General features: G+C 34.7%; 2 protein-coding genes and 1 non-coding gene across 5 annotated transcripts in view; all 3 read right to left on the bottom strand.

Moving 5' to 3' along the window:
• LOC142337702 (AP-1 complex subunit mu-1-like) overlaps window positions 1-20,811 on the bottom strand; it is a 250,656-nt gene that overhangs the window by 162,306 nt on the left and 67,539 nt on the right. For 2 of the 3 annotated variants that reach the window (XM_075387149.1, XM_075387150.1), the window contains exon 11: window positions 17,464-17,603. The exons of the other annotated variant lie outside the window; for it this stretch is intronic. In XM_075387149.1, the coding sequence (XP_075243264.1) occupies window positions 17,581-17,603 (23 nt within the window). In that variant the 3' untranslated portion in view covers window positions 17,464-17,580. Of the gene's footprint in view, window positions 1-17,463; window positions 17,604-20,811 lie in introns of those variants that run through there. 3 annotated transcript variants of the gene reach the window in all.
• Window positions 12,475-16,538, bottom strand: LOC142338447 (lysosomal enzyme trafficking factor-like). The gene is made up of 2 exons (XM_075388212.1): window positions 16,089-16,538; window positions 12,475-12,854 (listed from the first exon to the last, which is right to left on the bottom strand). The coding sequence occupies exons 1-2, from the start codon at window positions 16,435-16,437 to the stop codon at window positions 12,643-12,645; spliced, it is 561 nt and encodes a 186-aa protein (XP_075244327.1). The 5' UTR covers window positions 16,438-16,538; the 3' UTR covers window positions 12,475-12,642.
• LOC142338722 (U1 spliceosomal RNA) lies at window positions 18,058-18,218 on the bottom strand. The gene has a single exon (XR_012759006.1). It is a non-coding gene; the product is annotated as a U1 spliceosomal RNA (small nuclear RNA).

Below are 20,811 nucleotides of genomic sequence, written 5' to 3'. Positions count from 1 at the left end.
CCTGTTTTAATCAAAAGAATCAATAGTTAAATTGATTGATGAGCAAAAAGCTAATAAAAATTTTGCAAATAGAAATTTGGGCCGCATAGCTTCCCCTGTTTTAATCAAAAGAATCAATAGTTAAATTGATTGATGAGCAAAAAGCTAGGAAATTTTTTAAAGAAAATTTGGTCAACATAGCTCCTCCTGCTTTCCCCGAAAAAGTTATTAGATAAATTGATCGAGGAGCAAAAAGCTACGAAACTTTTTTTAAAAATGGAAATTTGGTCAGCATAGCTGTCCCTGCTTTAATCAAAATAGTCAATAGTTAAATTGATCGAGGAGCCGAAAGCTAGGAAATTTTTTATAATAATGGAAATTTGGTCAGCATAGCTGCCTCTGTTTAATCAAAAGAGTGAATAGTTAAATTGATCGAGGAGCAGAAAGCTAGTAAAATTTTTGCAAATAGAAATTTGGGCCGCATAGCTTCCCCTGTTTTAATCAAAAGAATCAATAGTTAAATTGATCGATGAGCAAAAAGCTAGGAAATTTTTTAAAGAAAATTTGGTCAGCATAGCTCCTCCTGCTTTCCCCGAAAAAGTTATTAGATAAATTGATCGAGGAGCAAAAAGCTACGAAACTTTTTTTAAAAATGGAAATTTAGTCCGCATAGCTGTCCCTGCTTTAATCAAAATAGTCAATAGTTAAATTGATCGAGGAGCCGAAAGCTAGGAAATTTTTTTTAAAAATGGAAATTTGGTCAGCGTAGCTGCCTCTGTTTAATCAAAAGAGTGAATAGTTAAATTGATCGAGGAGCAGAAAGCTAGGAAATTTTACAAAACTGGAAAATTGGGCCGCATAGCTGACCCTGTTTTAATCAAAAGAGTCAATAGTTAAATTGATTGAGGAGCAAAAAGCTAGTAAAATTTTTGCAAATGGAAATTGGGGCGGCATAGCTGCCCCTGTTTTAATCAAAAGAGTCAATAGTTCAATTGATTGATGAGCAAAAAGCTAGGAAATTTTTTTAAAAAGGAAATTTGGTCAGCATAGCTGCCCCTGCTTTAATCAAAATAGTCAATAGTTAAATTGATCGAGGAGCCGAAAGCTAGGAAATTTTTTTAAAAATGGAAATTTGGTCAGTATAGCTGCCCTGTTTAATCAAAAGAGTAAATAGTTAAACTGTTCGAGGAGCAGAAACCAGGAAATTTTTTAAAACCGGAAATTTGGGCCGCATAGCTGCCCCTGTTTTAATCAAAAGAGTCAAAAGGTAAATTGATTGAGGAGCAAAATGCTAGGAAATTTTTTAAAATTGGAAATTTTGTCAGCATAGCTGCCTCTGTTTAATCAAAAGAGTGAATAGTTAAATTGATCGAGGAGCAGAAAGCTAGGAAATTTTACAAAACTGGAAAATTGGGCCTCATAGCTGTCCCTGTTTTAATAAAAAAGAGTGAATAGTTAAATTGATTGAGGAGCAAAAGGCTAGTAAAAGTTTTGCAAATGGAAACTTGGGCCGCATAGCTGCCCCTGTTTTAATCAAAAGAGTCAATAGTTCAATTGATTGATGAGCAAAAAGCTAGGAAATTTTTTTAAAAAGGAAATTTGGTCAGCATAGCTGCCCCTGCTTTAATCAAAATAGTCAATAGTTAAATTGATCGAGAAGCCGAAAGCTAGGAAATTTTTTTAAAAATGGAAATTTGGTCAGTATAGCTGCCCTGTTTAATCAAAAGAGTAAATAGTTAAACTGTTCGAGGAGCAGAAAGCCAGGAAATTTTTTATAACTGGAAATTTGGGCCGCATAGCTGCCCCTGTTTTAAGCAAAATAGTCAAAAGTTAAATTGATTGAGGAGCAAAATGCTAGGAAATTTTTAAAAAATGGAAATTTTGTCAGCATAGCTGCCTCTGTTTAATCAAAAGAGTGAATAGTTAAATTGATCGAGGAGCAGAAAGCTAGGAAATTTTTACAAAACTGGAAAATTGGGCCGCATAGCTGTCCCTGTTTTAATAAAAAAGAGTGAATAGTCAAATTGATTGAGGAGCAAAAAGCTAGGAAACTTTTTTTAACAATGGAAATTTGGTCAGCATAGCTGCCCCTGCTTTAATCAAAATAGTCAAAAGTTAAAATGATTGAGGAGCAAAATGCTAGGAAATTTTTTAAAAATGGAAATTTTGTCAGCATAGCTCCTCCTGCTTTCCCCGAAAAAGCTATTAGATAAATTCATCGAGGAGCAAAAAGCTAAAAAACTTTTTTTAACAATGGAAATTTGGTCAGCATAGCTGCCCCTGCTTTAATCAAAATAGTCAAAAGTTAAAATGATTGAGGAGCAAAATGCTAGGAAATTTTTTAAAAATGGAAATTTTGTCAGCATAGCTGCCTCTGTTTAATCAAAAGAGTGAATAGTTAAATTGATCGAGGAGCAGAAAGCTAGGAAACTTTACAAAACTGGAAAATTGGGCCGCATAGCTGTCCCTGTTTTAATAAAAAAGAGTGAATAGTCAAATTGATTGAGGAGCAAAAAGCTAGTAAAAGTTTTGCAAATGGAAACTTGGGCCGCATAGCTGCCGCTGTTTTAATCAAAAGAATCAATAGTTAAATTGATTGATGAGCAAAAAGCTAGGAAATTTTTTAAAGAAAATTTGGTCAGCATAGCTCCTCCTGCTTTCCCCGAAAAAGCTATTAGATAAATTCATCGAGGAGCAAAAAACTACGAAACTTTTTTTAAAAATGGAAATTTGGTCAGCATAGCTGTCCCTGCTTTAATCAAAATAGTCAATAGTTAAATTGATCGAGGAGCAAAAAGCTAGTAAAAGTTTTGCAAATGGAAACTTGGGCCGCATAGCTGCCCCTGTTTTAATCAAAAGAATCAATAGTTAAATTGATTGATGAGCAAAAAGCTAGGAAATTTTTTAAAGAAAATTTGGTCAGCATAGCTCCTCCTGCTCTCCCCGAAAAAGTTATTAGATATATTGATCGAGGAGCAAAAAGCTACGAAACTTTTTTTAAAAATGGAAATTTGGTCAGCATAGCTGTCCCTGCTTTAATCAAAATAGTCAATAGTTAAATTCATCGAGGAGCCCATAGCTAGGAAATTTTTTTAAAAAATGGAAATTTGGTCAGCATAGCTGCCTCTGTTTAATCAAATGAGTGAATAGTTAAATTGATCGAGGAGCAGAAAGCTAGGAAATTTTACAAAACTGGAAAATTGGGCCGCATAGATGACCCTGTTTTCATCAAAAGAGTCAATAGTTCAATTGATTGATGAGCAAAAAGCTAGGAAATTTTTTTAAAAAGGAAATTTGGTCAGCATAGCTCCTCCTGCTTTCCCCGAAAAATTTATTAGATAAATTGATCGAGGAGCAAAAAGCTAGAAAACTTTTTTTAACAATGGAAATTTGGTCAGCATAGCTGCCCCTGCTTTAATCAAAAAAGTGAATAGTTAAATTGATTGAGGAGCAGAAAGCTAGGAAATTTTTTAAAACCAAATTTTGGTCAGCATAGCTGCCCCTGCTTTAATCAAAAGAGTCAATAGTTGAATTGATTGAGAAGCAAAAAGCTAGGAAATTTTTTTAAAATGGAAATTTGGTCAGCATAGCTCTTCCTGCTTTCCAAGAAAAAGTTATTAGCTAAATTGATCGAGGAGCAAAACGCTAGGAAATTTTTTAAAAATTGAAATTTGGTCAGCATAGCTGCCCCTGCTTTAATCAAAAAAGTGAATAGTTAAATTGATTGAGGAGCAGAAAGCTAGGAAATTTTTTAAAACCAAAATTTGGTCAGCATAGCTGCCCCTGCTTTAATCAAAAGAGTCAATAGCTGAATTGATTGAGAAGCAAAAAACTAGGAAATTTTTTGCACATGCAAATTTCGGCCGCATAGCTGCCCCTGTTTTAATCAAAAGAGTCAATAGTTAAATTTATTGATGAGCAAAAAGCTAGGAAATTTTTAAAAAAAGGAAATTTGGTCAGCATTGCTCCTAATGCTTTCCCCGAAAAAGTTTTTAGTTAAATTGATCGAGAAAAAAAACTAGGAAAATTTTTAAAAATGGAAATTTGGCCAGCACAGCTGCCCCTGCTTCAATCAAAATAGTCAATAGTTTAATTAATCGAGGAGCAGAAAGCTAGGAAATTTTTTAAAAACTAAAATTTGGTCAGCATAGCTGCCCCTGCTTTAATCAAAAGAGTCAATAGTTGAATTGATTGAGAAGCAAAAAGCTAGGAAATTATTTTAAAAAGCAAATTTGGGCCGCATAGCGGCCTCTGTTTTAATCAAAAGAGTCAACAGTTGAACTGATTGATGAGCAAAAAGCAAGGAAATTTTTTTAAAATGGAAATTTGGTCAGCATAGCTCTTCCTGCTTTCCATGAAAAAGTTATTAGCTAAATTGATCGAGGAGCAAAACGCTAGGAAATTTTTAAAAATTGAAATTTGGTCAGCATAGCTGCCCCTGCTTTAATCAAAAAAGTGAATAGCTAAATTGATTGAGGAGCAGAAAGCTAGAAAATGTTTTAAAAACTAAAATTTGGTCAGCATAGCTGCCACTGCTTTAATCAAAAGAGTCAATAGTTGAATTGATTGAGATGCAAAAAGCTAGGAAATTTTTTGAAAATGGAAATTTGGGCCGCATAGCGGCCCCTGTTTTAATCAAAAGAGTCAACAGTTGAATTGATTGAGGAGCAAAAAGCGAGGAAATTTTTTTAAAATGGAAATTTGGTCAGCATAGCTCTTCCTGCTTTCCATGAAAAAGTTATTAGCTAAATTGATCGAGGAGCAAAACGCTAGGAAATTTTTTAAAAATTGAAATTTGGTCAGCATAGCTGCCCCTGCTTTAATCAAAAAAGTGAATAGTTAAATTGATTGAGGAGCAGAAAGCTAGGAAATTTTTTAAAACCAAAATTTGGTCAGCATAGCTGCCCCTGCTTTAATCAAAAGAGTCAATAGTTGAATTGATTGAGAAGCAAAAAGCTATGAAATTTTTTGCAAATGCAAATATGGGCCGCATAGCTGCCCCTGTTTTAATCAAGAGTCAATAGTTGAATTGATTGAGAAGCAAAAAGCAAGGAAATTTTTTTAAAAAGGATATTTTGTCAGTACAGCTCTACCAGCTTTCCCCGAAAAAGTTATTAGATAAATTGATCGAGGAGCAAAAAGCTAAGAAAATTTTTTAAAAATTGAAATTTGGTCAGCATAGCTGCCCTTGATTTAATCAAAAGAGTGAATAGTGATTTAATCAAAAGAGTGAATAGTTAAATTGATTGAGGAGCAAAAAGCTAGGAAAATTTCTAAAAACTAAAATTTGGTCAGCTTAGCTGCCCCTGCTTTAATCAAAAGAGTCAATAGTTAAATTGATTGATAAGCAAAAAGCTAGGAAAATCTTTTAAAATGGAACTTTGGTCAGCATAGCTGCCCCTGATTTAATCAAAAGAGTCAATAGTTAAATTGATTGATGAGCAAAAAGCTGGGAAATTTTTCAAAAATGAAAATTTGGTCAGCATAGCTGCCTCTGCTTTAATCAAAAAAGTGAATAGTTAAATTGATTGAGGAGCAGAAAGCTAGGAAATTTTTTAAAAACTAAAATTTGGTCAGCATAGCTGCCCCTGCTTTAATCAAAAGAGTCAATAGTTGAATTGATTGAGAAGCGAAAAGCTAGGAAATTTTTTGCAAATGGAAATTTGGGCCGCATAGCTGCCCCTTTTTTAATCAAAAGAGTCAATAGTTGAATTGATTGAGAAGCAAAAAGCAAGGAAATTTTTTAAAAATGGATATTTGGTCAGTACAGCTCTACCAGCTTTCCCCGAAAAAGTTATTAGATAAATTGATCGAGGAGCAAAAAGCTAGGAAATTTTTTTAAAATTGAAATTTGGTCAGCATAGCTGCCCCTGATTTAATCAAAAGAGTGAATAGTGATTTAATCAAAAGAGTGAATAGTTAATTGATTGAAGAGCAGAAAGCTAGGAAAATTTTTAAGAACTAAAATTTGATCAGCATAGCTGCCCCTGCTTTAATCAAAAGAGTCAATAGTTAAATTGATTGATAAGCAAAAAGCTAGGAAAATTTTTAAAAATGGAAATTTGGTCAGCATAGTTGCCCCTGCTTTAATCAAAAGAGTCAATAGTTAAATTGATTGATGAGCAAAAAGCTAGGAAATTTTTCAAAAATGGAAATTTTGTCAGCATAGCTGCCTCTGTTTAATCAAAAGAGTGAATAGTTAAATTGATCGAGGAGCAGAAAGCTAGGAAATTTTACAAAACTGGAAAATTGGGCCGCATAGCTGACCCTGTTTTAATCAAAAGAGTCAATTGTTAAATTGATTGAGGAGCAAAAAGCTAGTAAAATTTTTGCAAATATAAATTTGGGCCGCATAGCTGCCCCTGTTTTAATCAAAAGAGTCAATTGTTAAATTGATTGAGAAGCAAAAAGCTAGGAAATTTTTTGTAAATGGAAATTTGGTCAGTATAGCTCCTCTTGTTTTCTATGAAAAAGTTATTAGTTAAATTGATTGAGGAGCAAAAAGATAGGATTTTTTTTAAAAATGGAAATTTGGTCAGCATAGCTGCCCCTGCTATTATCAAAAGAGTCAATAGTTAAATTGATTGATAAGCAAAAAGCTAGGAAAATTTTTAAAAATGGAAATTTGGTCAGCATGGCTGCCCCTGCTTTAATCAAAAGGGTCAATAGTTAAATTGGTTGATGAGCAAAAAGCTAGGAAATTTTTCAAAAATGGAAATTTGGTCAGCATAGCTTTTCCGTCTTTCCATGAAAAAGTTCTTAGTTAAATTGATTGAGGAGCAAAAAGCTAGTAAAATTTTTGCAAATAGAAATTTGGGCCGCATAGCTGCCCCTGTTTTAATCAAAAGAGTCAATTGTTGAACTGATTGAGAAGCAAAAAGCTAGGAAATTTATAGTAAATGGAAATTTGGTCAGTATAGCTCCTCTTGTTTTCCATGAAAAAGTTATAAGTTAAATTGATTGAGGAGCAAAAAGCTAGGAATTTTTTTTAAAATTGAAATTTGGTCAGCATGGCTGCCCCTGCTTTTATCAAAAGAGTCAATAGTTCAATTGATTGAAGAGCAAAAAGCTAGAATTAGTCTCAGAAAAGCCATTAGGTAAAAGTGAAAAACTAGGAAAATGAGCGAGAAATTCATTGGTTCAATTCCAACCACCAACGATCAATAACAAATGAAGTACATAATAGATGTGCAGCTTTAACACTAATCAATAGCTGTCTTTAGACAAGCTATTGACATAGTTTATGTTATGTCAGACAACGACAGCAGAGACATATTGCAGCAGCTGTCTTAAGACAAGCTACTCAAAAAATTTACAGCGGTGTAAGCTTCAACAAATGTGTCTACATTTAATGTGGGTACAAACTAATAACATTATTGTTTCCAACCAAAGAAGCGTTCGCCTAATAGCTTTCGGAGGCTTCCAAGTTTCTGTGGACACCAATGAGTGCCATCTGTAGTCATGTAGACATGATGCATAACTGTAGACAGTCCTAAATACTTGAAGGCTGCATCATGCTGACTAGCTTTTTCGCGCAGTATCTCATTTACTTCCGGGATTTTTTGATTCAAGGAGTAAACATTATTTTTGGTCTTGATTAACCGTGGCAGTATACCAGCAACCCAAACTTCAACTTTTTTCTCTGTGGCAGCAACCGACAGATCTTCCAACTCGTCGGCTATTTCCTGAACGGACCCTGCGTTCCTCAATTGCATCTGACCGAACCGGTTCTTCTTTGGCCATGAGTCCGTATCATTCCCACCCAACATAAAAATAACACGACTGTAATGCTCAACTACGTCCAACAGTCCATGGACATCAACCGTTCGCAGTCCCTTCACCGCAAGAACATCGACAGGGAGATCTTCCACTTCAAAGTTGTAAAGAATTGAATCTGCAATTATGAGGGTTTGATTGAAACTTTTGCTTATGAATCTGTAATTGAAAACAAAATTCCCAGTTGAGTAACTTCCTTGCATATTGAAGATCTTTTGATTGAACTTTGAGAATAAGCACTGAAGATAAACAGGTCAAGGTAGACGTTGAATGAGGGAAGAAAAGGTATTATAAAACCGACAGCAGGTGCACTTGATTCATAAGGTTAACAAAAAAAAGAATAGTAGAAATGTAAATTGAATTAAGAAATTGAGAACTGAACGCCTAACAAAATGAAACAATTTAATGAGAAAGATGAAACTTCTGCTTCTTCTTGTGTGAACGAAATTGCTGAAACACAGAAAGAATGGCAATTAAATGAACTCGAATGAACTTAAAGCGTGAACAAATGTAAAACGAAAATGGAGCGTCAGACGACGACACAAAAAAAAACATAGCAGGACAAGTCCTGACGTACAATTCAAAGAATTTTCATTGACTAAACAGAAAAACTAGACCTAGAATGGACTATGAGTGAATTGAGAAAACCATTTTAAAAAAATCAGATCAAAAAATAAGAAAAAAAACAAAAAATCAATGTCAAAATGCCGCATGTGAACAAAAAAACCACTAGCGAGAAATGAAAATTTAATTCAAACAAAAAAACTAGGCCTAGAATGAGCTGCGAATGGCTTGGGAAAACCATTTAGAAAAAAATCCGATCCAAAAAATCGAAAAAACAGTAAAAATCAGAGTGAAATTGCCGCATGTGAACAAAAAACCACTACCGAGAAACCGAATTTTTGTTCAAACGCCATTTTCGCACTCTACTTTAAAATTAGAGCGAAAAAAATTCACGCCGCAAAACCACTCGCTTTTTCGCTCCATTTCCTGTTTCGGCGTGACCAAAATCGCTTCTCCAATTTGACTTCAAAAATCATGAAAATGTGTGAACAGATCTTAAAAAAAAACATAGCCGGAAGAATTCCGGAAACGACTCGAAGTAGAAATTTGACTATTCTCACTAATCAGATGCATCACCAGCTTTTTATCAATCAACAGACAGTGTTACCAATTCACAAACAAAAGACTGGAAACTTGACAAAGGACCAAATCAAAAAATAATATTCTCTAAAAATCCAAACAAAATTCTCTACAAAAACATAACATGCAGCTTCCCATCCTTAACTCATAGAAATCAGTTAGTTATATATTTGGCTAGATCAATCGCCCACCTAGTACTTGCAGAGAAACGTTAAACAACAAACTAAAAAAAAAGACTAAGAAAAACTCTTTAACGAATTAGAGATTTGTATATTTTCTTTAAATGAAAACTGCCCTGCTAAGCCTTCAAGTGCAAAATCATAGTATCGACACTTACAAAAATGCTACTTATTGAGAAAAAATTACCAACAAAAAACATTAAATTGGAAGAAATAGGCAATAAACTTAGAAAAAAGACAAAAAGTGGCCAAAATTTGCTCTGATTTACTTGATTTTCTTTAACAAAAACAACTCGAAACTAATATCAATCAAAATGAGAGACATCCCAAAGATCCTCAACAACTGACTTCCACTAGAAAACTCCCCAAATGCTATCAAAGGTTGAGGAAGAATAGATACGACATTTAAAACCAAATTGAACAAATAAAAAACGAGAAAAAGTAAGATGTTTTTTAAATTTTACAAGAAAAAATAAAGCCAAATAAAGTTACTTTGAGCAAATAGAACAAAGAAATGCTCGCGAAGAAATGGGCAAGTCAGAACAAGCGAAAAATGTTGTCTACCATTGAAAAAAAAACGAAAAAAGCCAAAAATTTTAAAAAAAATGGTTAAAAAATTCCTAATTTTTCTGTCATTTTTCTTCAGAAAAAATGTTTTATAACAACAAAATTGTAATCAAATTGTATCCCTGATGATCCTTGAGTAACGAGCTTCTATGCAAATTGCACTTAAAGCAGTAAAACAAAACAAAAGTCCAAAATACATTGAATTTCGTCCAAAAATCAGCAAAACTGATCAAAAACCTCCAAATTTGCATAAAACTCAAATTAACTACGTGAAACCTTCAATTTCTATCAGAATGAGCCCAAATCCAATACAATATCATAATCAAACCTCATAAACAAGAAAAATTGCAAAAAAAACTGCTTTTAAAAGCCGCACGTGAACAAAAAAATTTCGCTCGCTGAGAGAAAATTTTTTCGCACATCAATTTCTCGCTCTCTCAAAAACAGCGGTATGAACAAAAAACCACTCTCTTTTCGCTCCGCTCTTCACTTTTGTTCAGCAACCAAATCACTCCAAATTTTTTCACTTCCCGCTTCAAAAATCACTCCAATAAAATTGATTAAAAAAAAGAAAAAGGACTTCTCCAATACTCCTCTTCGAGTCGTAAAAAGACAGCGCCCCAATACAATTCAAATTCTTTGAATTGTAAAAAACCAAGAGCACCGCAATATAGCTACGCTCAGCTATCGCTTCGCGGCTATAAAAAAGACCGACAGGACTAATATAATTGCTACTAACTTCGTTTGAGAGCGATTGAAAAGACCACAGAATTGATATAATTCAAACTTTGTTTGAGAGCAATTAATCACAACTCAAGCATTATGGGGGCATTCATTTTTCTGTTGAGGAAGTTATGAAATTTCTGTGTGCTCTTGGGTTGATGACGATAAGGCTTTAAAAATTGTGACATTGTTCGATTTTCATTTTTTTAACTGAATCATTGTTTCTACGTTCAACTTTGAGACTTACATGAATATTGCGATCATTCCGTTTAATTGTGTCTCACAACTTCTTACAATGCGCTACGTAGCTTTGAAATTTCTATGGAGAAAGTTATTAAGATATTTTTATTATCTCACTGTATATTCTGTCCGTTTTTTCTATGGCTTTGACCTATGCAGTCCAAAATTCAATTTTAGACGGAAGTGTAGCTTGTTTTTTTTTAAATTTCTTCTGTTCCAGATATTTTGCCTTCTGCTTCTTTTGTTGGTACAATCTGCTGCAGAAAATTATTTTGGAATCCATTTCCATTCATAACATTACTCTGTAGCTCAGACAATCCCAAAAAATTTCTTCCTTCAAGCGGCCAGTCTACGCACTCAACTAGAAACCAAATGTTGCTTTCGAATCAATCAATAAAGTATTCGCTGCTGTTCAATTTGCAGTTTAAAAATATGAAAGTTGTTTTCACCCGATTTGAGTTTCCTGTATCTGCTTTGCTGCATTTTTATTTTTGAAAACCTGCATGAACCGATTGCACGCAATGCAGTGGTTATTCTATAAACTTTCCACAGGTCCCCGTAGGTCCTCCGACTCATTTTCCAATGAATAGCATTCGAGCTGAGTAAAAACGCGAAAACATTTCAGACAGGGTTTAAATTACAAAGTGTTCAATGTGATAAACCAGAATATGAACTGTACAATTTCCCCGCACTAGTGAGAAGCCAAAATACGCACCAAAAACTAATTTGTAAGTAGAAATGAATATCGACAGACGGATTATATATCGTAGGATTAGATGAGGGTTAACTAACTTCGTAAATTCCTGTGCTGAAACCACAGCAAAAAATTTTGCCGATAACTTCGGGACATTGGTGACGATTGTTAACAGGAAATGTGAGCCTATATATCAGCGTTTAATAAATAGATCTCCAAATCAACGAATTGTAAATTGTCGCCCAAAATTGTTTTTTGCCGTCGACTAAAAAGTGTAGGCCGAAAAGGCGGTCGTTGTTAAGCACCCAAGCAGAATCAAGGAAACAGTTCCCAAACCTTCACTAACCCTACATTATTGGTGTTCACGTCATCAAAAATTGATGAACTTAATTGCGAGCAAACAATGATTTAACGAACACAATAGGTAAGCCAAATAACGCGAACAAGAGAAGATTGAAAATAAAGATATGGAAATACAGAGTATAAATTTATGGAAATTATTTACAATGGCGATATGCTTAATGTTCGTTGTTACAGTTGGATACGAGTACACAAGGGCAGTCAGAAAGGGTACCTCTTAGTTGACGTGAAACATTTGTGTCCTTCAACTTAAACAATTATCTATCACAAACAGTTATAATACTACTATAAACAGTTAAGTCCTGACTTTTCAAGAATTTCTGACTGTCCCCCAATGCCTCAAAACGTATCGACTCAACTTAAGACTATAACTGAGCTATACGTGTAACACGAGACGGAAAAATACATTTATTCCTTTATATGGGTACTCCTCTACATCTGATACCGAATCTGTAATCGTTTAATTTCAGTTTAATACATTTTCAATAACTTTAAGAATAGTAACTGTGGTCCACCACTATTATCTCTCGTATTAAGTTTCAATATGATCTTTACTTTTTAAAAACAGAGTGCAAACATGCTTTGAGTTTAAGGCAGCGGTATATCTAAATTTATTCTCTTGATTTCGAGACTTCGCCTGTAGATTTTACGCATCTAACTATCAGACAATACCTTGCATTTTATTGTTATTAATTTCAGATCAATCTATTCACGGTTTTGTATCAAAAGTAAATCAAAGTTTTTTGGTTTTGTCCATTACAAATACGCTCAAACTAATTAGCTGAATCACTAACTTACAAGCTCTATAGCACACGCTAAGTAACTGTAAAATTTAGATACACCTTTGGACTCAAATGCTAAAATTGGCTACAAATTCGGTACTAGATGCAGCTACCAACTCAGTACTGCAGCAGAAGACAGTTCACATTACAATATACAATACAACCCAGAACTCCTAGGTGAAAGGGTCACTTGGGTAAGTTATTTGAGTTTGGCGTTTGCAAATGGGCTGGACAGAGGGTGCTGTTTGTAACCAGCAGGGTAGTTGCCTGCAGCTGACTGGTGTTGACTTGAAGATCCAAATCCACTCATTTGCTTAGAGCTGTTACTGGAACTGGATGGTGTTGTGACTCCTTTGTTGCTATTGCTCAGACAGCACACTCCAGCAAGCAGGCTCTCCGGACATCCGGACTCTTTAGATTGAAACAAGAAACCATCATCAGCTTCAGTTTCTGATAAACTACTTTCCTGATCAGCCGAATTGACTTCTTCGCATTAATTAGAAGAAAGCCGAATTTGCTTACGAAGCCAAGAAATTTATTTAACAGAGGAACAGATTCGAATGTCCATATAGCAAACTTAAAGTGATCGATCAATTTTCTCAATACAACTCGTACGCTTTCATCTCTTTCCCAAAAAAGATCCGTTGAACAAAACCGATATTTAGTTTCGTCAGCCCTTTATTGTTTCACTCAGCGCAATTACTCATTTTCACGTGCGGTTTTCCAGGAAAAACCCCTTTAACCCTTATCACATTATCATTATACGCTTAACTTGTTAAATTGAGTAGCACCCGCCATCATTAATAGCCTGCTGAATAAGGGACGCTGTTATTCTTTAAGAATAGCACACAATTTCATATCAATCTAAGAAAAAACAGCAATCAAAGACAAAATTAAAGCATGGCCTACTTTATCAGCGCCAAATCTGGTACTTGTAATTGTCTGTTCAATGAAACAAATTTGACAGGGAACGCTTTTGGTGTGGACTAATAAACATACCCGGCAGATTGCCGGAAAATAGCCGCCGTTGATTCCAATAAGCATGATTGGGATTGAACGAATAGAAGATATTGAAAAAAAAAAGATTTTTAAACAAAAAAATTTTTTAAGTCCGATTTATTTTGATGGCATTTCGTAGTTGAACATATTTCTGTTTCTTAGAGAGAGGCTACAGGGGCTACTATCAACACCAATAAGCATAAGAGATGGTAACTAAGACTTATAGGAACGACGTTCAAATAGCGGGCATCTAAAATTGGGCTTTATGGGTTTATCCCGTTTCTATTTCTGACTTCAATTTTTTATACTGACTCTGTTCATTTTGAATTGCTTTGCTGAGCAACTGATGTTCAAAATCACTTTTAGCAGAATGAGAGAGAAACTAGCCTACAGAAGTCAAAAAGATTTTACGCAAAATGTCGAAAAAGCGGCAAAATGGTAAAGCGAAAAAAAGTTCGACGAAGTAAAAAAACATAGCAGGACAAGTCCTGAAATACAATTCAAAGAATTGAATGAAAAACTTAGACGTACTCTACCTGACCAGCAGATCACGTGAACAATGCCAGCGAAAACAGAAACAAAATCATCTCCAAAAAACAGAAATTAAGACAATCAAAAAAACTGAGCAAAAATTGCTAAAACTCTAGAAGCTTTTACCCCTAAGGCAAAATTTGATCTCTTTAATTATACCTATTTCAAAAATATGTTCAAAACCAAATTTTTCTTCTGAAATTGGTCCAGTATTATATCTGCAATAACTGAAAGAAATTCATTGGCCCTTGAAGATCGATTAACTCGAAAATGACAGAAAAATTCAAAAAAAGATCTATTGCAAATTTTAATGAAACGTTACGGAAAATCGTGATATTAAAATCTTCAGAATCGTTTCTTTGTATCTAGAGGCTATTAGACGCACTCCCGTAACCCAATTCCAAGCCTTCAAAAATTCATGGGCTGAAAGACCGATAGGCAATAATTTTCAGAAAAATTTTCAATTTTCAAAAAATAGAAATTCGTTCAAATAAAATGTAGAAAACCATTACTTGCCCCCTAGCAACTATTTAATAACATACTATCAAACCTTCGATGAGGTTAGCTGGCTACTGAGGTGAGAAAAAAACTGACTAAAAGACAAATGTTTTGGAGAACTTAAAAAAAATTGCAAGTTTTATCAAGAAATTTCTAACATTCGAAAGGTTAAATTGTTGAAAACAAATCCATTGAAACTAACAATCATGCAGTAACTTTCATCAGACCATGGAATAGGTTTTTTGGTACTTGAGAATGGACAAATACGAAAAACTGACCAAAAACTTTAGAAAACCTTAAAAAAATTTGCAAATTTTATCAAAAATGTGCTAAAATTTGAGACATTAAAATGTTGAAAACCAATCCGTTGTTACTAGAAACTATGCAGTGTCCTATTATCGAACCTCAAAGGAGATCAGTTGGCCCCTGAAGCTGGAGAAACTCAAAAAATGACAAAAATTTTCAAAAAAACTTGAAAAAAATTGCAAAAATTAGTATCATTTTGCGTGTTTGTGTTTGTAATACCAAAACATATAGCTCATAAAATAGTCATAAAAAGTAAATTTGTCTCAAAAAAGGGGCTTCCTCAACTTTTAAAAACTTCAACCTAAGACTAATCAAACAAAAAACTAAAAAAAATCACAAAAAAAAACATAAAAAATTGCAGCATTTTGAGCCCAAAAACTCCTAAAAACGACCTTTTAACCTTCAATTAAGGCCATCCCAGCAGCTGTACCACTCTAAGCACTTGAATGACTACTAAAGCCCTCTTTGGGCCTCTAGTGAAACTTAATGCCCGCTGGGCTTTACCTGTTTATCCCGTTTTGAAAGATCAAAGTCGTTGAAAAATGTGTGAACACATCTTGGAAAAAAACACAGCGCCCCAATACAGTTCAAATTCTTTGAATTGTAAAAAAATAGGAGCGCAATAATAGCCGGCTGAGAAGATGAGGGCGGCTATTAAACAAAACGATTATATCTCTAATTATTAAAAACATAACCGGCAGATTGCCGGAATAGCTGCGAAAGAATAGACCTGCGTGTCATATAATAGAGATAGAAACAGATACAGATCTAAATTGAAAAAAATCGACGCCGCTCAAAAAACTAGGTAAAAAACATTCAGCGATAAATTAATAAAGCTTGTTTAAATTCATTCCGCAGAAGCCTCTTATTGGGGACCTTTACTGCACATATGAGTTCCTTTGACCTTAAACAAATTCAAATTACTTAAGTTTTAAAGTGCGAAAGTCATTTTATTGAGTGAGGTAAGTCACGTATGATCAAAATTTAATCACGCAAATAAACTAAAAACTTTTGATAAAGCGAGTGAGAAATGACGTCACGCGCGCAAATGCCGTTAGTGAGAGGAAGAAGTCATTCAGAAAATTTGACTTTTTCAGCTTTGCTGTGTGAACAAATATAAAACGAAAAAGGCGTCAGACGACGAAACAAAAAACACCAAGAGCACCGCAATATAGCTTTTGCTCAGCTTACAGCTTCGCAGCTATAACTAGAAAACATGGCCAAAAGTCGATGTGCTACAACTATGACATATCATTTAGTCTGTCGTAATTTTGATGAAATATACTGTTGAAGGGGTTTCGTATAACTTACCCGAGTTTTCTCCATTGCCGATTAGAACACAGTTAGCACGAGTGCACGTAATCAAGAGAAGGAAAATGGAGATATAAGGCACGAGTAGGATCACAAGCCACCATGAGAAAGGTACGTTGAACAAATGCTCTGCAATCATATCGTATAATCCCAACAGCTGGCGGTCCTTCTTGCGGAAGTGTTTTGCATGGTCCAGGGCCAACTGGGAGTACTGGTCGCTTATGTCGAAGAGATAGTGGATGAAACAGAAAGTGGCTCCAAGGTAGATTACCAGAAGCAGCCAGCTGATCTTCTGTCGACGCGAACTGGCACCCAAATCTGCCATTTTCATACCAATTGATGCAGCCATTGATTTGTGCAAAGAGAAAGGGTTTAAAAAAATTGGATAAATTGAATTGTATGAAAGGATGTCTGTATGTCAAATTTTTCAAAAACTCGCTCAAAACATCACAACCTGAAAAAAAAAACCTTCAAGTTACATAATGCGAGAAGTTTAAATTTTCTATCAAAACCAATTAATGCTGAGGAAAATTTCTCAGAAAACAATTTACATAAATTAATTTTCAATGTATAATACAAAACAATGTTCCCAATTTAAACACTGAAACACAGGCGCAATATACAGTTAAAACATTTAAACCACAAAGCTCTAAGAGAAGTATTACTCAACAATTATGACCATCATGTTCTTTCTACAACTTTTGCTAGTTAATATTATTTCAAAAAAGTGATTTTCATACTCCTCTTAGAACAAAAGCACAAAATATAATTTCAGGTTTGTGATATCATTTAAATAATAGGAAAACGAATAGTAACTGGCAACATCTACATATTACACTTAGCGAACCAAGTTTCGACCAAACCCTTATTTTTTTCGTATTATTTTGTACAGTGTTGACACGGTTAAAGCCCCAAATCTAATTAAAACCAACTGAAGTTTCCAAAAACTGAAATTCGTTTGAATTTCAATTCCACATTTCAGAGACCCGAAAATCATTAATGTTTTTGTTTTATCTTAATGATGGAGAAGCCTAAAATTTATGCATTTTGAACTTAAAAAATGGTAGATCTAACTTGGCAGTACTGAAAGTGGATGATACTCTAAAAAAATGTTCTGAATCAGTTCTGATGCTGACTGGAGGTTAGGTAGGGGGGGATTACTTGTCCGCAGTCAACAGCAAAACAGTTTTCAGTTGTCATTGGATGAGGGGTATATTGTCTACAGTTAAACTACGGGATAATTGGGCGAAGTATCAATCTGACAAAGGGGGTCTGCGATTGCCGACCTGACTGTTACTTGGGCTGATTTGTGATCATATTCACTGTTATCAATTGACTGTCCCTCTAAACTGGTCACCAATGTATCACTGCTGTAGCCTTCGGTTGCATGTATATTTGTGTTGTTGTTGTTGTTGTTGTTAAGAGGCGGAGGAGATATTCCCATAGCAGCTAGTCTCAGTTTCTTCCTCTCCTCCTCCACCTTCTGGTCTAGTCAATTGGTTCTAACTTGATAATCTAAAACATTCAAACAAAAATGAGCATCTATAAAGTAGATTACGAAAAGTGGATTCGAATTTGCTAATACATGTTAGCAAAATTGACAGAACATGATTAGCTTCTGGTGTTGTAACCAAGGAGTATCCTGTGAGAAGAAAATACTACCAATATTATTATCCTTTAAACTGAAAATATGCAAAACAAATGTTTTTGGTTGCAAAAAACCCCCCAAATTAACTTCATTCAAACGTCGAGGAGACTGCGCCTGATTTAGAATCTGAATCTAAAATTAACTCTCGCAAGATGAGAGATATTACAGAAAAATTTAACCAATCAAGATGGCAAAAACGGCGTGTTCAAACACCATCAAATTGCTGAATAATTAGCACAAAAATACTTGAGGACAAGTGAGACCAAGGACAACCATCAAGTTAAGCAGCCCACTTGAAGATGCAGAATGTTCGGAACTTGTAAGGGAAAGCGCGAACGCAGTCCCAACACGAAGAAATTGTGCGTCCGAGTTTCTCGCTTTGGAGAAATCGCAGGGGTCAACCTCCGCGCAGTGCAATGCGGAGGCCTCGCCCTGGGCCACCCCTCTACTTGATCGGGGGACGGCCGACGCCAGGTAAGTATGATTCAGTCCTTATCAGATCCCAATTTAAGAGCATTTCCCTGAGCCAACTTGAACAGCTCCAACTATTTACAACATATTCCTTATTAAATCCACATTTTTATCGAGATTTATACTATGGTATACTCTTAAAAACATCAGAATTTTTTCGTTTTTCAGCTTTTGATTTTATTTTTGCTCTCTCTGAGTCAGAATTACTGAAAAAACTTCAGAAATTTGAGCAAAATCTACATTATAAGGAAAAACTGAAAGCATAGTACGATATATATAATTCCTTGCTTGCTACAATTTCGTGTATGCTTTAAAACACACACCACGTAGAAGAACAGAGCTTGTATGTAGTAGTAAGCTAGCACCGCCACAACAAATGCATTTCTCCACGGGGGCCGGGGGGGATTATTATCTAGTAGCGCTACAGCCTCACAATTCACAATTCCCTTTCAATTTTCTCTCAATTCATTCGCTAACTAAGCTGAACGATAGTTGAGAGAGCAAGCAAATCATAGTTATCTCATGTCTAAATTTAGTAATACGTAATACGTAAATTTCGAACATAATCTGAACTCGAGAGCGAATTAACAATTTGCTTCACTTCAAAAAAGTTTGTTGTCGAAAAGAACGTCAGAGGCAGATAAATTATTATTATTGAGATTGCATTTGAGAAGACGAACTGCATGGCTCTACAATTTTTCATCACTCCGTACACTCGTTCAAAAATAAATATATCTTGTAGATCGCTAAAATTTACATTAATTTTAGTATCAGAAAAATAAGTTTAAAGTACAGTATTTTCCAAAAAGATCAGTGAAAGGTACCCAACTCGTTAAACTGTTTAAGCTTTGGTAAATGTTTGCTGACCACAACCAATAGAGGCTTTCCATGGAACTAAAAAGGAAACTTGGCAAAAAGAAAAAAAATCGCGCTCAATCAAGATTCCGCAGATAATGTTTCGAATCGGACCACAAAAAGGTTTTTTTTATGCTGAGCAAAAAATGCACAAATGAGCACAGCGCTCGAGGAAAAAGCACATCAGTAGTAGAGCCTCCCACCATCTATCGCTTCGGCATCAGTAAAAAATTAGTAAAACAGGATCAACAAATCATGATTACAAAAACAGCTTAAACTTCTCCCGTCATCAATTGGAATTACAACGATGCGAGAAATTATCAAAAAATGCTAAACAATGTATCGAAGTTATTAACTTCTCATCGAATCAATGCTTAACTTGCGCTGTCCCCAAGTTCCATATTTGAAAATATACAAGCTCCTGCTAAATTAGAAAGTTAAACATACCCCGCAGATTGCCGGAAAATAGCCGCCGTTGATTCCAATAAGCATGATTAGGATTGAAAGAATAGAAGATATTGAAAAAAAAAGATTTTTAAACAAAAAAATTTTTTAAGTCCGATTTATTTTGATGGCATTTCGTAGTTGAACATACTTCTGTTTCTTAGAGAGGCTACAGGGTTACTATCAATACCAATAAGCATTAGAGATGGTAACTAAGACTTATAGGAACGAAGTTCAAATAGCGGGCATCTAAAATTGGGCTTTATGCGTTTATCCCGTTTCTACTTCTGACTTCAATTTTTTATACTGACTCTGTTCATTTTGAATAGCTTTGCTGAGCAACTGGTGTTGAAAATCACTTTTAGCAGAATGAGAGAAGAGAGAAACTAGCCTAGAGAAGTCAAAAAGATTTCAAGCAAAATGTTGAAAAAGTGGCAAAATGAGGTAAAGCGAAACATTTTTTTATTCGACGAAGTAAAAAACATAGCAGGACAAGTCCTGACGTACAATTCAAAGAATTTTCATTGACTAAACAAAAAACTAGACCTAGAAAGGACTATGAACGGATTGAGAAAACCATTTAGAAAAAAATCCGATCCAAAAAATCGAAAAAACAGAAAAAATCAAAGCTAAATTGACGCATGTGAACAAAAAACCACTAGCGAGAAAGCGAATTTTTGTTCAAACACCGTTTTCTCACTCTACTTTAAATTTAGAGCGAAAAAATTTCACGCCGCAAAACCACTCGCTTTTTCGCACCACTTCCTGTTTCGGCGTGACCAAAATCACTACTCCAATTTGACTTCAAAAATCATGAAAATGTGTAAACAGATCTTAAAAAAAAGACAGCGCCCCAATACAATTCAAATTCTTTGAATTGTAAAAAATAGGAGCGCTTTAATAGCCGGCTGAGAAGATGGGGCGGCTATTAAATAGTAAATGCACGCTAGTCTTAAAATCTGCCTGATTCCAGAATTACTGCATAATCGTGTTTTCAAAAAATTTTAATAATTTGCAAAGTCAAATTGTCCCGCGCTGATAGACGTAAGAACTCCTGAAACAACTTGAAAAGCCATCTCTGGCGGAAAAATCTATCCCTTCAAAAAACTAGTAACTGCTTAAACTCCTCATAACTGCAAAAATCTTTAAATCCAATTCCAACAGAAATAAGCTCTTTTAAAAGAATTTGAACCAAAACTAAAAAAAAATTAATGCCAATTTCTTTATATCACAAGGTCACAAAAAGCCAAAGAAAATCTCTTTTAGGCATATAAGAGTACTGAAATGCTCGCAAAAGACTAGGCA

The sequence above is a fragment of the Convolutriloba macropyga genome, chromosome 4, assembly GCF_964194025.1.
Source record: "Convolutriloba macropyga chromosome 4, txConMacr16.3, whole genome shotgun sequence".
Lineage (NCBI taxonomy): Eukaryota > Metazoa > Xenacoelomorpha > Acoela > Convolutidae > Convolutriloba > Convolutriloba macropyga.
Note: the sequence above shows the minus strand (reverse complement) of the source record. Positions and strands in the feature narration are given on the sequence as shown.

What these genes read in the sequence shown, in the direction of transcription:
- LOC142338447 (XM_075388212.1), bottom strand. Translation starts at nt 16,437, where the DNA reads ATGGCTGCATCAATTGGTATGAAAATGGCAGATTTGGGTGCCAGTTCG. An exon ending in CGGCAATGGAGAAAACTCGG is followed by an intron (nt 12,855 to 16,088) that starts GTAAGTTATACG and finishes TTCAATCTAAAG; the next exon opens with AGTCCGGATGTCCGGAGAGC.